This window comes from Hetaerina americana, unplaced genomic scaffold (assembly GCF_022747635.1).
Source record: "Hetaerina americana unplaced genomic scaffold, ioHetAmer1.1.p SCAF_11, whole genome shotgun sequence".
NCBI lineage: Eukaryota > Metazoa > Arthropoda > Insecta > Odonata > Calopterygidae > Hetaerina > Hetaerina americana.
In genome coordinates this window covers 42,243,404-42,260,962 of record NW_027286181.1, presented here as the reverse complement: position 1 = coordinate 42,260,962, position 17,559 = coordinate 42,243,404, and the positions used below count along the sequence as shown (strand labels likewise).

The 17,559-nt window shown below is 36.4% G+C and overlaps 1 protein-coding gene across 1 annotated transcript in view; it reads right to left on the bottom strand.

The window, feature by feature from the left end:
* Positions 1–17,559, bottom strand: part of LOC139700865 (acid sphingomyelinase-like phosphodiesterase 3b) — a 505,549-nt gene that overhangs the window by 154,460 nt on the left and 333,530 nt on the right. The window contains exons 4-5 of the mRNA XM_071599300.1: positions 15,078–15,146; positions 6,146–6,314 (exon numbers count right to left, since the gene is read on the bottom strand). Of these exons, the coding sequence (XP_071455401.1) occupies positions 6,146–6,314; positions 15,078–15,146 (238 nt within the window). The remainder of the gene's footprint in view (positions 1–6,145; positions 6,315–15,077; positions 15,147–17,559) is intronic.

The window sequence follows — 17,559 nt, the reverse complement described above, 5'->3', positions numbered from 1 at the left end:
GGATTTGGAGTGTGAGCGGTTGGTGCGGAACAGAACAAGGCATTCTCACCTCATCTTGGAATTGAGTCCCCGTTTGTGTTTCCTTCGTCAGTGATTCAAAGAAGTCTCTTGCTCCTCGAACAAAATAAAATAAAATATCAACGCTCGAAACACGAAGGTCCTAATTTAAGACTTCGATGGAACAAACAAAAGAAAATAATGTCCATTTCCTTCTGACCCTTGAAATAAGGGCTGGTCTAACAATTCTCGTTGATGATAGTTCACGTCACGACACATTTTTCTTTCCTACTCTCATTTATCTCTCTAATTATCTCATTTGTAACACATGCTACCTGGTCCTTTTCTTATTCGCCATACCCATTGTTTCGCTTTCAGCTTCTGTTTACCATTATTGAGGTGTTTTCACTTTTCTTCTAGTGCCCCAATTCCATTGCCTCGAGTCAATTCAATTTCATCAACTAGTTTCAGACGTTAATTCCTTTTGGTCCCAGAAAAAGTTTAGGCATTCCATTTTCTTTGCAACAATCTTGAATTTAATGCCGCACTCATCATCATTAAATTATGTTACAAATCCACAAACGCTCCTGGAAAGGTCTGCAAATTGACGAAGGTGTCACAATATTATACCCAACCACAATATAATATGTTTTTCCCCTACCATATCCCTAAAATTTTATTGTGAAATTTTGGTGTTTAAACCAGGAACTAGTCAGGGTTAAGTCCTTTTTTTAGAAAACCATTGATAAAGCGGCATTTATTTGCTCTGAAACAAATTTTCTATCTTTTTCTTATCCTCATTGTTATCTTTTTCAAACACCACAGATAAATTCGCCATCGTTAACAAACATAGTATTTAAGAAACAGTGGCTATCATTTTGTCTAGCATATCGTATACTATGTCAAATTCATCGCCCCAACGAATAATTGTCACCAAGTAAACTCTATAAGTGCTGAGTTCGTTTCATTAATTTTAATCTCTTTCATTGACCTTCCCTTGTTTTATATTTAATCACCTCCCAGTCCTCAACACCGCCCTAACTCTTAGTCCGAATATATCTATCAACTTTCTTTATCACCTCTGCTGCTATTTAATCTTTGGGCATGGATTACGTAGGATAACGTTTGAGGAGGCCTTGCCCTTCAAGCTGCCAAAAGCAGAACCCTCACCTGTCGTCTGAATCCCGCAGTTTTCAACATTTATTGCAACATTCCGTATCCGTCAGGATTTCGTGAGAGAGATAATCGCTTTTTCCGTTTCTTACCACAGGAGTTTTTCTAACTTGATATCATCACTTTCATTCACTGCTACCCTACTAGTGACAGATGGCTTTTCTGCTACCCTAATGAGCAGCAGACCCTAGGCGGGACTCAACCTTTCGCATGGATCCTACCCTTCAACTATTCTATTGTGGGTGACCCTACCAAGATCAATTGACATAGCTTCTGCCCGTGAAGATCTAGGTAAATGGATGTCCCTCAAGTGTATTGAGTAGTAGTAGTAGTTTTAAGGGGAGGCGACCGACAGCTAAGGTCATTTGCGCCATAGGGGATGGACAGGAAAGGATGAAGGGTGGAGAGAAACCCGGCGTCGGCATTAGCCTGCTCTTTACGAAAGGCGCCAAGGGGTCCGCAGTTTAACGTCCCATCCGACGGACGGCGTACTCACTCAAAGTGCCCTCCACAAAGCACCTCAAGTAGGGATCGAGATACCTCTGAAAAATATTCAACACCGCCGGGATTTGAACCCGCGCCCTCAGGGTGGGAAGCCAATACGTTAGCCCCCGCACCATCTCGATCCCCCAAGTGTATTGAATTTCAAGCTATAGGAAGAGACCTAGATCATTGATCCTAATTAATACTTGTAATTCTCTACTTTTTTGAGAAAGGTTTCGCAGAATGATTGGTTGAAAAAGTTTTTCAGGCATTAACCCGGTATAGTTTTATTAAAAAGGCGACAGTTTATTTAAATTTTTACTAAGGAAAAAAAGAAAACACGGCATTCATACTTTAGGCAAAGAATATACGCGGATGAACACCTTCAAAACTAACTATTTAATTAACCTTCTTGTAAACATTCGCAGTAGTAGTTATTAGGAGAGGCGACCGACAGTCGAGGTTCTTTGTAGAAATGGGAATAGGAAGGTAATTTATTAAAAGTAGATCATTGAAGGAATTGGGGAATTAGAGAAGGAACCCGGCACTGTCATGAATCTACTCTTTAAAAAAGCTGCCCAGGTGGTGGTCACACAATTTAACCTTCTCTACGAGGACGTCGTACTCCTCCTGATGTGCTCTCCTGCCAATTATGGATCGGAATGCCTGTAATAAATACTTGTCATTTCCAGGATTTTAACTCAGGCCCAAGTGGTGGAAAGCCATCGAACACACAACCATCCCAACCCGAAAATGTTATCATTTTAAATATAATTAATTTTGCATACATAATCGCTCACAGTAATGAAAAGAGCACATCGATAATTTTTGGAAATGACTATTATATCAATTACACTACAGAAATGGAAATGACATCCGTTATGTCTCCTATGTTGGAATTTAGCTGTCAATTAGCTGTAGCATTATATCTCTATATTGAAAATGAAATCTCATTTCTTCAATTATTCGATGCGTCATTTAACAATTGTTCCCTTACAATGAACTTCCTAGTCCACATTCGAAGACAACTCCACTAAAATATGTGCAATCGATGGCACGGGTTGTCAATTTATTTTACATTTTAAATTTTATTTTCCTAGATAATGTTTATTTTTCCTTGTAAATTCACGAAAAATTCATTGAAGGATTTATCACCACACTGGCATTCAGGAAATATTTGGCCAATCGCATCCAGCTAAGTGGAATATTTCGTTCAATGGAAAAACTATAAAGTAAAGCCTCACTTTGGCATCTTCCTGCATTGTAAGGATGCATGTTCAACGATTCATATGTCTTTAACCGTTGAGAATGGATAGGCAAGCATAAAACGTATAAGAGTTACGTAACAGGAAAAAAATGGAATGGAATTCAAGGAAAAAGTAGTTAAGCACATATACAAGAGCTGAGTAAAATAACAGGATGGGAAAAGAAAGGGTTTCCTCTGTGATTTGGAATGCACGCAACGGCGCCTAATGGAAATAGCAGCGAGGATCGGTAAACAGAAGAAAGTATTCAAATTACGCTGTGTGTATATTTCTCCTTGGATTTGATTCGCCGAATATATGACATAATAAATGTTTCCAGTGAAATGAAATTTCCCTTTGTTCAAATGAATGGCAAAGCCAAGTCTAGGGACGCTCTTTGCATATTCTTCGGCGGCGGCGTGCGGACGGAAGCAGATAGAATTAAAGGGCTCGGGGAAAAAAAATAATGTAGCGAGTGTGTTTTGGCTGCGATTATGCATCCCCTGAAGCGTTGCATCCAAATATTTTGTGTCGGAATTTGTTTGCATTCAGACGAGGAGTGTGGGTTCCCTTTTGTTTGTATGAACCAAGGGAATTAATACAAACGGCAAGAGATGAATTCGAAATTGGAAGGGACCAACTGTGTGCCATTGTGTGAATTGATGAAATTAAAACAAAATCTCGGGAAAAAATAAAACACGGGGGACACTGCTGCACTACCCCCTTTTTTTTGGTTCGCGCCAATGTACGCAAATGAAAGACAAAGATTAACAGCTTTGCAATAAACTCTGCTTGCAAAAATGATTTACAATCCTCGTTTTCAATTGAAAAATGACATTGAAAGAGGACGTATTGACTGAAACTAATTCTGCTGCGGACGTCTTCTGCTACTTTCTCCTGCTAGATAGGTAAGATAAAAATGTACCTCGGATTAGAATGGTGACAGTATCAGACTCATAGGTGAGTACTTAAATAATTTAGGGTAATAAAATCACATTAATAATTTCCCCATTGAAAATGATGATTTGCTTATATCACGAAGTTCATTTCAGTCATTGTGAGTATAGAAACTTAAAAATATTCCTCTCAACCAATCATTTCTGGTTTTCGATTAACAACAATTTCACTTCATGGTTTAAATACATCGTTTATTTACACTCGTCGCTGTGATTTCAAACATGTTTTAAGCACGTGCGTGTTTTTTTGATATTGTCAGTTCTTCTCGAGCGTACAGTGATAAGAATGCCTAAAAGTGCATCCTTAAGAGAATATTAATGAAGAAAAAAACAATGACATTTCTATCCAATTCTTTGAAGCTAGCTCCAATTTTAAACTGGAAGCACGCATCACAACAAGAATGAGAACTTTGGATATGCCTTAGTTCAACTACTTGTCATGTGAACGTGATTCCGTGAATCAAGTGATCCCCCCAAATCTCTCCACCAATGGGAAACTCCGATGAGAATAGCGTAGAGCGAGAAAAGATAGAGGTCATATCGTGGCCATTGATTGTGCCCCATATAAGGCATATTAACCAAATAAATTTAAGACTTGTTTCTTTTTAATCTTCGGATTTTATGTAAATTACTTTTTCCCTGGTATTAACGCAGATATTCCTCGGTTTTGGGTTCTATTTTACGCGACCTTTCAAAATTACCAAAGACGTTAAATGTGTAGTATCAAACTAAAACATGTATTTCAATTAAAAAAACAATTTAATGCGAGACATAAATTGAACAAGATTGTAAACGGGTGGTAACGTGAGTTAAACGCGGATTTTTAGCGTCCAGAATTTAAGTTTTAGTGCCTCATTTAAGCTTTGCAAAGCGCTAAATAGGCTTTGAAAACTACTCATGATTATATCACAATACAAAATTGAAAAACAGTAGCATTATATCTGTAAACGATTTTATTTAATTCTCAAAAAGAGTGATTACGTATGCAAAGAAATTACCATTCAACTAATTTAAATGTGTTTCCAATGGAACATGAAAATATTTTGTCATGTAGTAAATTTTATTATTCAGTCATTTCCCATGGGTATATATACGTTTCATAAAAGTTCGACGTGACATCCATTGTTACACTGTCGTATCTCGCTGACACACAGGAACGGAATATCTCCATCATCGAAGTGATGGACACATTACATTACTGAACAGGTGTTCGCCACCAGATATTAGTAGTGACTGTGATTTGGATACACCTAACCATCGAGTGAGCGCTGTCAAAACTACATGAACATCTACAAATTCCGTTTTCAGGGTCCATTTCTTTACTAAATTAGCTTTTGAGAAGCTTTTTGGAATAAAAAAGGTACATGTAAGATGAAAGAAAACACTTTGCTTTTACACATGGAATATTTTTATCACGACCCAAGTTTCGTTACAGCGTCTAGCATCTTGATGTTCGATCACAGTTTAGACTTGAAAATAATTAGCTTTAACGAAGTCTAGGTCGTAATAAAAATATTCCATGTGAAAAATCAAAAAGTCTCCTTTCATCATGAAGAATGTTCACCATTTTACGGCTGAAACTGTGTTACTTATTGGTTACAAGTAAGCAATAAAGTTGAAATAGTCATTTTTGTACACCATGAAATGTTTGTTTCGGGAGCAATTACTCATAACATATATGTACAGAATTTTATATTCCATTATATTCCATGGAATTAAATATTTTTTAACTAAATATCCAGTCTTGTAACAAGCTGGAAAACTCTTTATTGAATATGGATATTTGATGATCTGTTGAGCACCAAAAGTTATAAGACTATTTCATTTGATTTTAAAACTTCCTAAGGGTGGAGATTCACGACAAATTGGATAGTTTCATCGATAGTTTGTAACTTTAATTTAATGGATAATTTGCCAAATCTAAAACCATTTATAGAAAGTTTTTAGTATCACACGTTACAATCTCATGTTGATATAATATGAATCAGATTCTCCATTTTTAACTTTGATTAGTTGAACAATAATTAAAAATATAAAAATTGATTATTGGCTTTTTTATCAAGGCTACTACACTATTGACAAGCATTTTTAATCTGGACATACATAGTCCAACGACGGCGCAGAACTTGTTACTGGCCGATAGTTTACAGTAAGCGAATCAGAAAGTTATACTTTAAATTTAGGAGTTTTCTGATTATCGTCTCGTGAATTTGAGAAACGGGCCTCAGATTGTCATTTCCATCATCCACTTGGTGAAGAGGACAACTTTAGCACGCTGGAGTCAGTACTTACCCAGTCCAGAGGACGAACTCAATGTTGTCTCCGTGAAGACTCTTCATGGCCCTCGCGGCAGACTCCACCAGTCGCCAGGGAGAGTCGCAGCTGTAGTCGCCAAACCTGCCGGCGGGACGGCGTGACCCGCCTCCGTTACCACCCATGCCGTGCTCGGGCCTCCAACACACTGTGTGCAGAGAAGAGACGTGTCATATGCCGGGGATAATTAAAAAAAAATTATTTACATAAACAATGGATAAACCTTTAGATTAACATCGATTATATTGGAGCAAGCGGATTTCGTGCGGGTCGACGGAAAATAGATTCAACTGGGAAATTACGTGAGAGGGTGTAAAATGTTGGCACAACTACATGCATGAAATTATATAGAAAAGTAAATTTCATCATGTAGACTGTCAAAGCCACTGTGGTGCAGTACGCCTTGGTTTGTGGAACTCGGTCATGGGCTATTGATGGAAACTGATTTTTGTACACCAGGTAACCTTTTTCGGGCACTTATAAATGCCAGGCATGATATATATGTAACTTGAAAGTCAAAAATTATTATTTTACGCAAAATAAACAAAATTATCTATTATGAGTACATACCGTATATCATCATTTTTTCATTACTCGGACCTTTTATATATATATGTATATATATATATATATATATATATATATATATATATATATATATATATATATATATATATATATATATATATATATATATGCGCTTTCGTAGACGTAACACGGAAGTGCCGAATAGTACAATACACAGTAACACACAATATAGAAACACAAAAAAAGAAGAACACTCACACGTTATTTCTTGATATTTCGATGGAAACAATCCGTCTTCATCTGAAGATATAGAAGTTCTATATCTTCAGATGAAGACGGATTGTTTCCGTCGAAATATCAAGAAATAACGTGTGAGTGTTCTTCTTTTTTTGTGTTTCTATATTGTGTGTTACTGTGTATTGTACTATATATATATATATATATATATATATATATATATATATATATATATATATATATATTCATGACCTAATATAACCCAATACGGAAGGTTAATGAAAATTGACACCTTCACTGAATTTCATGGTATCTCGAAACAGTTTTATTCTTAAAATATTTTGTAAGAACACTTCCATCAAAGCGAAAAGACAACAATTCTCGAAACGAAAACACTTTCACAAAATAAACCTATAGAGCACAGGACGGGATGTTTACGGCACGAAGCGCACCAAAGGTAACCAATATTTTGTTTTCGTGTGTACAATATATGTATTCACTGTATGTTTTGAGAGGGATCCCCCGAAACACATAGGTTAATTTTCCGGAAAACGAGACCTATTTCAATGACTTTCTCACGCGCTAAAACCTAAAGATAGAGAGTTGTTCATTTGTACGTTAAAAATGACCATGCATATGCATGTAATAACCGCTCTTTCGACTCCTCTATTTCACCCAGAAATAGATTTTCCTATGTGATTTTATCAATCCCAATAGTTTTAAATTACTAAGATGATACTAACGTAGAAGAGAAATCACGTAAAATCATCTTTCTCTGCTTCAAAGCAATGTGCTACTGTCATACGATTATCATTAACCAGTATGAATACTGTGCCCCAACAATTTATATTTTAGTTTTTAATTTTATTAAATACCTTGGAAGCCACATCCTTGCCACACTAGGGTGTGTGGTAAGGGGGGAATACACACTAGACTAACCTGGACCCAAAACACCTTTCACTCCTGGCACGGTCGGACAAACATTATTTTATTCTGATCCCTTATCGTGCGTGGAACATTGGCATCTCAAATCTATATGTTCTGGACTTTATCTCTTTAATTTTATTGACATGATATCTCCTATAGATCCATCCGTAGTACAATGGGGCATATTTTTAATATAGTTGCTAAAAAGACATCTTCTAATTTATGCAAGAGATTTCATCTGTAATTTAAACTTCGATCCATGAGTCATTCCCTACCTACATCCTTAAACAATTTTGATACGATACTCAACTTGCCATCGCAAAGTTTTATATATAAAGCTCCTCTACGGTGCAGACGATCCAATTCGACAATCAATCCAACTTCATGAGGACCACATATACTGGCAGCATATTCTAAATGAGGCCTAACAAGCGAAAAATAATATTTTTCTTTAACCTTTTCATCACATTTCCCCAATGCTTTTCCAATATTTCCTAATTTTTTGTTGGCTTACCCACATATTCTCCGCATTCACCCAGGGAAGGTCACGAGTAAGGGTAACTCCTATTTAAATTTCTAATGGAATCCTCAAAAAGTTGCGTAGTTTAACATCGCCATCCAAGGCTTTTGGCGTATATCGAAGGCTTATGAAATGTGTACGAGGAGAAGGATGTAAAAAATTAAAGGGAAGAAAGTATTTGTAAATAGAAGTAAATGTAAATAGAAGTACTAGACATGGTGGAGGAGGTGAAAATAATTGTTAGGATAGTTGCAAAGAAGGCAGGAAAGATCTAGCCAACAGAGCATTTTTATCGGCAATAATACGTAGAAAACTGGAGGGGAAAATTGGGGAAAAACAAACGAGGAGGGGGTAGGAGTAGGATAGGCATGTTGGACAGAAAGGATGTACGAAGGAAGTATATGGAATATAAGAAATGTTTATCGTGGTACCGAATTTCAGGGTGTTTGTAGAGAGGAGAGTTATCCCAAAGGAATTTTGAAAAATCCCTAAGTCAGATAATATCAGTATACAAGTTCTATCCAATAAATACATGAATTGTCGCAAATCTGGCGGCCATGATGCGGACTATAACCGCTCACAAGAGCGGCGCTAGCTGCCTGAGACCCAATGAGCCGTCTGTGCTGGGCAATCTTCGTATGGTGCCAGTTATGTTAGTTTCTGTTGTCCTTGCTTTTGCAGTTTGTCGAAAACGGAAACTGAAGAAATCACGGAGCAACCCACACCAAGTTTCTGGTAAAGTGCGGTAAAAGTTATGAAGAATTACGGAAATGTTGACAGCTGCTGATAATGCTCTGGAAAAAATATCCGTTTTCAAGAGGATTAAATCAAACCAAAAATTCAAGAAAAGGTCGATCGAAAATCAAAGTCATGCTCCTGGTTTTCTCTGATATCGAAGGTTTTGTTCATCAAGAATTTCTCCCTGAAGGACAAACAGTAAACGCTGAGTTATACCTCACAGTTCTGAAGCGTTTGAGAGATCTCGTGCGTCGTGTGCGACCAAATTTAACTCAGGGCGATGGATGGATCCATCAGCATGACAATGCACCTGCACATGCAGTATTGATCATTCGCCATTTTCTGGCAAAAAAATTCAACCACCGTCCTTGATCATCCACCTTATTTGCCAGATTTGACCCCCTGCGACTTTTTCCTACTTTCAAAATGCAAAAATGTGATCAAGGGACATTGCTGGGAAGATATGGACACAATAAAGCAAGAAACGACGAGACAACTAAAAAGCCTAACTGCCGAGGACTTACATGGGTGCTTAAAACAGTGGAAAAGAAGATAGAATAAGTGCATAGCAACGAAAGGAGAATCTCTTGAAGGGAGCAAAATCTATGTCAACTAAAGTTTGCAAAATAAAGTTTTTACGGCCTCAGTTCGCGTATTTATGGGACAGACCTCGTGTAATTAATATCATTGAGTAAATATGTCGTTATAACACCTAGGTGATGGAGAATGCAAGTTATTGGATTCACTTTAGCATTAAAAAATGTGAGCTGACAGATTTCCATGAATTTTGTTAAACTGGAGTAGATCGTTGTTATGTCAATTTAAACCACAAGATCATTGCTAACAACATATTCATGACTTACGATCTCTTTAAGTGAAACATAAAATGGGTAATACAGTTTTTCCTAAACTTCACTAGGGATCCCATTTTATGGTCAATCATTGAATTTATTGTTTCCAAAATGATGTCCAGAATATTTTATAACCCCATTTTATTGCGAGAAAGAAGTATTTTGTATTTTATTGAGTTTAAAGAATATAAATAGCTATCCTTGTGAACAGCGTTTCAAGCTGTGAACAACGTGATAACTATAAATATTTGATTAAAAACATTGAATATCTTGAAGTATAAAGTCATTTAAAGTTTTCAATTTTCCCCTAATATGTGTTCTGAAATTTTCCGGAGGTCTTTTATGAGGCATCACGGTGGTGTCTGAGCATTTGGGAGAATATTCTTCCTCAGGAAACTGCTTCATTCCTGGAGTTCTCTCTCCTGCATTGAAGTGATTTAATGCTGGATTTTGTCAAGTTACGGAATTTGACTTCCCCTCTCTTTGCCATCTCATTTGTCTGCAGCCGAGATGTATAAATGAATGCGCCAACGTTCTCTCCGCTCAGTTCAAAGAGCAATCCCCATTATTTTCAACTGGTATAAAATACCGAAAATAACACACACGTTTAGAAAAAACTTAATGATACGCTATAGCCGAAACTAATGCGACCAGATTTCCAAAATACACGAAGGCATTAAAAACATAACCGCTACCCTATTTTCGTTGGATTATTTATTTACGTGCCGAATCAGAGCGTTTATGGATATCTGGAATAGTTTTCTCCATAATCACGTTATCCACCTTCATTCGACTGCATTCTAATTGGATTACAACAAATAATTTATTGCTGAAATTAAATCAGCGGGCTCAGAAACATTTTAATTCAGTGGATAGATTTGGTATATTTATATTCAACAATATTGCATTTGAAATATAAAATTTTAATTAATATATCTTTTAAATTTAATATTGGTCTTAAGTAAAATAATAGATAGATAGATAGATAGAGGTATTTATTTGGGCGAAATTGAGACCAAATGGTCGCTTCTTCCATTGAACCCATTAATTAATTAATTCCATTTAACCCATCAAAATAATAGACGAAGAAAATAAAATAGAGCAAACGAATGAATGAAATATGTTCACAAAGGAATGGGTAAAACGTCTTAAATAATTTGCGTAGTCACATTTGGCTTTCAGTGCATAAAAATAATGACAGTAAAATATATTTTGAACGAAACTTTTATTTATATAATAATAAAATTTCTAAATAAATTATTATGAATTGAGCTCAAATTTCCATATGCATAAACATTCTACGTAACTTGTTTTTTTCCGTCCTCAGCATAAGTGAACATGATGAAAGAAAAAACGTAATGATCAGAATTTTAATACTCACTTCAGACATTGAATCTAGTTGGAAATGGAGTTTGAGTTTTTATATGAAATATTCATAGCGTTCAAACCTCAGTCAAACCCTCAAGTGCCTCCTTAAATTCACTATGTCCTCATTTCAAAGTTGTATCCGTAGACCATTATACAATTGTACATTACACAAATTTTGATAAGCCTGATATGTACTAATTCCCATAAATATGCAATGAAAGAGCGCAACGGTATATCGGGAGCATACGTAAATTTTCTGTGTAAATGATTTAATAAATCAGCAAGCATACATATATAAAAAGAAAACTTTTATCCATCACTATAAAACCTATAGATACTTTCTCTTTCATGTTAACACTAATAAAAAACTACATACCACCCGTAGTATGTACTGTTGCTTTCGCTCGAGGTTAAATCTATTCGCGTTAACCCGATTGAAAGCGTATGTGTATCATTTCCAATTCACCTCATATATTAATGCTATTGTTGATTAATTTGTCATCCGGAATGTAAAGGGGACTTAATTAAAGAAGACATATTGACCGAATAACGCGAACGGTGCTCTGAAATACTGGTAGGAGAATTGGAGGGTTACGTGAGAGTCTCTATGAACAACAAGGCACCAGGTTCTGACAAAATACATGAGGAAATAATTAAGACACTTGGTCGAAGGACATCCTCTATAGAATAACCATAGATAGCTACGACAGAGGAAAACAACCATAGGTTTTCGAGAAGAGTGTGATGGTGCAATACCGAAGAAACCAAGAACAGATAAATTCGAAGAGCCTTTAAAATTGGGTCTAATGTCTAACGTATTTATTTATTTTAATTTAGTGCCCATTCAGCCACCGCTAAGGTGTGTGGCAGGGGGTGAATACACACCAGACTAATTTTGACCCGAATATGACCCTACCGCGGTCGGACAATGTTACTCTGATCTTACGTGTAAAATATTACATCTTAAATCTTTCTGTTCTACACTTTTTATCTCTCTCATTTTACTAACATGATCTCTCCTACCGTGGTACGATGCGGTAACAATATATTTTTAACATAACTGTTAAATAGACTCCATTTCAGTTTATGCAAGGCCTTCAATCTGTAATTTAACCTTCGCTCCGTAAGTGATTCCCAGCCTAGCTGCTCTAATATTTTAGATACGCTACTAACTTTAACATAAGAGAACGTAATAACGTTTTACAAATCTAGCTCCTCTACACTGCACGCGATTCATTTAGGCGATTAATCCAACTTCATGAGGATCCCATATACTTGCAGCATATTCTAAATGAGGCCTGACCAACGACAGATAACATTTCTCTTTGACCTTTCCATCATATTACATGAGATTGATTAGATTAATACAAGTACTCATCTAATAAATCCTAATTTTTTTGTTAGCTTTTCCACTTATTCCCCGTATGAGTTTAACCCAGGAGAGGTAACGATAATGCCTAGATATTTAATCGAGTCTACGCATTCCCAAACCAGTAGACGTTCGGACGGGAATTGCTCTCTTTCCAAACATTCTTCACTACGCTTTTGTTAAGTTTAATTTTAATTTCCAAGTGCCGCACCAGCGTTGTATAGCATTAATGTCATCCGATAAAGCTGCTGTGCCCTCAGAATAACAGATATTACGGTAAACCACTGCATCGTCGGCAAATAAACGTGTCTTACTAGTGACTACGGAGTCAATGTCGTTAACGTTAAGTAGGAATAAAAGAGGTCCGATAGAACATCCCTGGGGAACACCTGAAGTAACTTCTGCTACATTTGTGCTAACTCAATCTATCACTTCTCGTTGAACCCGACCAATAAAAAAGTCTTTAATCCAATCCTGGATATTTTTATCGATGGCATATGCTTCTAGCTTCGCAAATATGAACTACTTCGTCGAAGGCTTTCTTAAAATCTAGAAAAATCGCGTCCAATGGAACATTGCTCTCTCCCGAAATAAGAATATCATGAAAAAAGCGCAAGTTGTGTCTCGTAGGATCTCCTATTTGGAAACCGTGCTGATTTTTCATTAATAACTCCTGATTATCGATGTGTCTCACGATCGAACTATATATGTTCCATAACCTTGCACGGAATGGAAGTGAGTGAAATAGGTCTGTAATTACTCGGTTCCTCTTTGTCTCCGTTTTTAAATATTGTTGTTACGTTTGCCGTTTTCCAATCTCTGAGAACCTAGTGATCTACCAGCGACTTCTCAAATATTATATCCAGATACGGTGCAATCGCCGAAGCTAGATCCTTAAATATACGAGCGGTTATTTCATCGGACCCGGATGATTTATTAGACTTCATATTTTTCAGCAAACGTTATATTCCATTATATGAAATTTAAATTTTGGGCATCGGTTGACCGGCACGATTTGGCAAGCTAAGGGGGTATTCTGTGAGATATTGGTGAAGACGCTTTGAAAGAAGGAATTTAATAAGTTAGCCTTTTCCAAACTACTAGTTACACTTTCGCCTTTGTCATTTTTTAGTGAATCCACTGTTGACTTATTTCCCTGAACATCTCTGACCCATGACCAAAATGCTTTTGGAATCTCTTTCAAATTTTCCGCTAAACATTTCCTTTTGAATTCCCTTAACGTTGTCTGAAATTCATTCTTGGCATTCGTTATGTATGTCTTATAATCATAAGTGATCTCATACTTTTTGTCACTAGAGATATCATTCCTAATATTGTTCATCATGGCGTGGCATAGCCTTTGGCGTCATAATGCTTTCTAACATCCGAGTTGTACCATCTGGGTTCCATGCTATCTTTTATAAATTTACTGGGAATGAACTTGTTGACTGCTGAGCGCGTGATCTCAAGGAAGTAATGCCACGTGTCCTCAATATTTCGGTGATTACTATCTTTCTTAAAACTTGCAAATCGACTTTTTAGCACATATACCACGTCTATATAGTCTCCTCCTTTAAAAAAGTAAATTTTCCTTTTAGGCTTCTTATTTCGGACCCCATGAAGCGAAAACTTAGCATTTACTGCCCTATGGTCACTTATTTTCTTCTATAGTTTCTATAGTTAAGACTTTTTCGAGAATATTTGTTGCTAACAAATCAAGAATATTATCGCCCCTAGTTTCTGAAGTGACGAGCTGATTCAATGAGTTCAACGTAAAAGAATTTAATAGTGATTCGCAGATATCTTTGTCTTTACCGCCCGTTTTAAAACTACATGTGCTCCATTCAATAGATGGAACATTGAAATCTCCACCGATTATAACGTCGCAATTATTGTATTGAGATAAAAAACCTTTGATTTGCGAATCTAATTCTACTATTGAATTGTCTCTGTCGATTGGCGGTCTGTGTTCTGAATAAGATAATGATATTCTACGACTTTGTTTTTTGAACTTCGGCAATGGACTACCAATATAGATAATGTTCCCTTGGCATCCCAGTTTTTGAAATTTTAACGAGGATGGTCTTTTTGATAAAAGGAGAACTAGATGGATTGGATACACAATAAGGCACAGTGGTTTACTTCAGAAATTAATAGTAAGGAAAATTGAAGGAAAGACCAATGGTTACGTACATAAGACAAATCATGACTTATGTGAAACAGAAAATCTATCATGGTTTCAGGATGAAGGGACACTTAATATTGTAAGAAAAGTAGGTGTGTTCTAGTCTTGTGTCCATTAAAAACCACCATTCAGTATTAAGCCACAAAATATACTTGAGTGTAAATCACTGCTTCATTTTGCCTACTTACTTCGTCTGCTGTCTCCATTTACGGTGTAGTTGACGTCATAATGGATGTCGGTTATATGCCAGAAGTATCCTGCAAAGAAGATATTAATAATATTAATACCCATATGTGAACAGTAAGTATAAAAGATATTATATACTTACTGTTATATTCTGTGACTTTAAAGAAAACAATTGAATAATAATTTTAACATATCTTCACCCAGACGTAAAAATATTAACTAATTTTCTATTAGAGAACTTAATCAGTGAACTGATTTTCCAAAATCAATCATAAATACCACTACAGCCTTTGGAAATGGAATATCGCTGCAGCCTTAGGAAAAGCCCTTGATGTTATTGCTAATAGAGTTATCTTTAAATAAAACAGGACTTTCCCAGGTAATCAGAAGGGGAGAACACACGAGCACACCCGCTGTCGAGTTCCGCGTGGGTTGAAATCTCCGTTTGAAAATGAAGAAACCCTTTCGATCCCCCCGATACGAACCCATACAATTAAATGCTAACATAATTTAAAACATGTGTAAATGTATCTCTCTTGAATAATAGTTTTACAAATAGTATTTGTAAATGTATTTCTAAGTTTACTTTCTATTTAAATTGTTTTTATAGAGCTAGAAATGTTATTAATTAATTTCCTATTAAATATTAATGACTTTAACTTTATTTGAATTAACTTTATCATTGTGTAAATTGGCTCAGCTAATTCTATATCTCTCATACACTATCCATTTATGTGTTTGCAATAGGCAGGAAGATAAATATAGGAAATCATTCTTCCTGCAACATATTATTTAATTCGTAGAAGTTAGAAATTCCTATACGAGTAGTTAGGTTAGCCAAGAATTTTGAAAATTCATTGGCCTTACGACGCTGATAAGTGCACTTTTAATTTTATTAACATTTAAATATAAAAATGAAAATAAATTGAATACATAAAATAAATGGAAATAATGTTTTTTTATTAATTTAATAAATATTACCTAATTTCTAGGTGTGATGGATAGTTAATTATTTACTGCATTCATGATAGCAAATTGTATTCACAATTACAATCGGAGGATGGTTTTCAATGTACAGAAATCACGTCAAAGAGTTTTTGGAGATGACGGGGCCGTTAGGTTAACCGAATCATCCGCTAATTTGCATTAAAATCCAGCTAAATGTTTAACTAATTTTCCTTCGCTGGAAATCAAACCCAGATCTGTGTATTAGTTTAAGGACTCAGCTGGACGTTTAGATATCGAAGTTCGAGTCTCGAGTTCGAAGCGAAAGACTTTTATGCTGTAAAATTCGTGTAATTTAAGAAGATCAAGTTTATTTTATCAAAAACGAAGTGCTAGCGTTCATATTGAACGAATCAGGGGATATAAGAGGAATAAAATGAAAATGAATGGCATGATACAAAATATCCGCTAGATACTCCCATTTGCGAAAGGGAAGATCAAAATAATTTCATCTCAACTCTCAAGCTTTTGTACAAATTGTATTCACTCCGAAAGTCGTGCACGCTTCAGCAGTGCTGAGAGGAGTTTCCGGAGGCGACGTTAACGTTATTTTTGCCGCAAAAAGAAAACAAAATAATGAAACATCGAATGAACCTGAGCTTAATGGCATTATTCTCAGAATAAAAATGGAAAAATGATAAAATATCGAATCAATTAAAACCAACAAAAACACGGACGGAAATGGGGAAGGCGTGGGGTGAGGGGAGAAAGAGAGAGAGAGAGAAGAAAAGAGGCGGGGAAAGAGGGAGAGTCCAACCAGGAACCTCGCTGACTTATTGGCTCGCATCGGAATAACAAGTCGTGCCGAATTACAGCACCGCAGCGCCCCACACTCACACACAAGCACCCACCCACCAACTCACGCTCCCTTCCTCCCACCCTCTAGCACCCCGCTTGATTTGGATTTGAATCGAGGAGAGAATTGATTCCGAATGGCTCTTGGTCTGGAATGCCGTTCAATCTATGGGGATAGGGGAGGGTGGGAAGGGAGAGTGGACGGGAGAGGAGGAGTAGAATTGATGGATGCGCGATTTTCGAATTTGGACAAAAGCGTCATTGTATCGACATCGTGACGTGAATGGACGGAATCGCATATCAATTACACGCAAATCGTATTAACATCGCATATCGCGTTTTACATTTCGGTCGTGATATTTGATGATATTTGCCCAAACGTCGATTTTTACAATCATCTCCATCCGTGTTTTCCCGCTCACCCGCTTGTCGATTTTACATTTTTTTTCGGTATATTCCGCTGCAGTTGATTGCCCACTCAGAATTTTTACGAGAAGTGCAACTCGTGTGCAAACGAAAAATTGCCACCTAATTTCCTACTTCACATTCATTTGCTATAGGGATCACTAATCTTCTAAAATAAAAATAATCGCATTACACCGAACTCAGTAGAAGTCAAAGGGAAGAGACTAGCGGGGAGCGGTGGGATTAAACCACCAAAACCAGATCTCTATCCGATTTCGT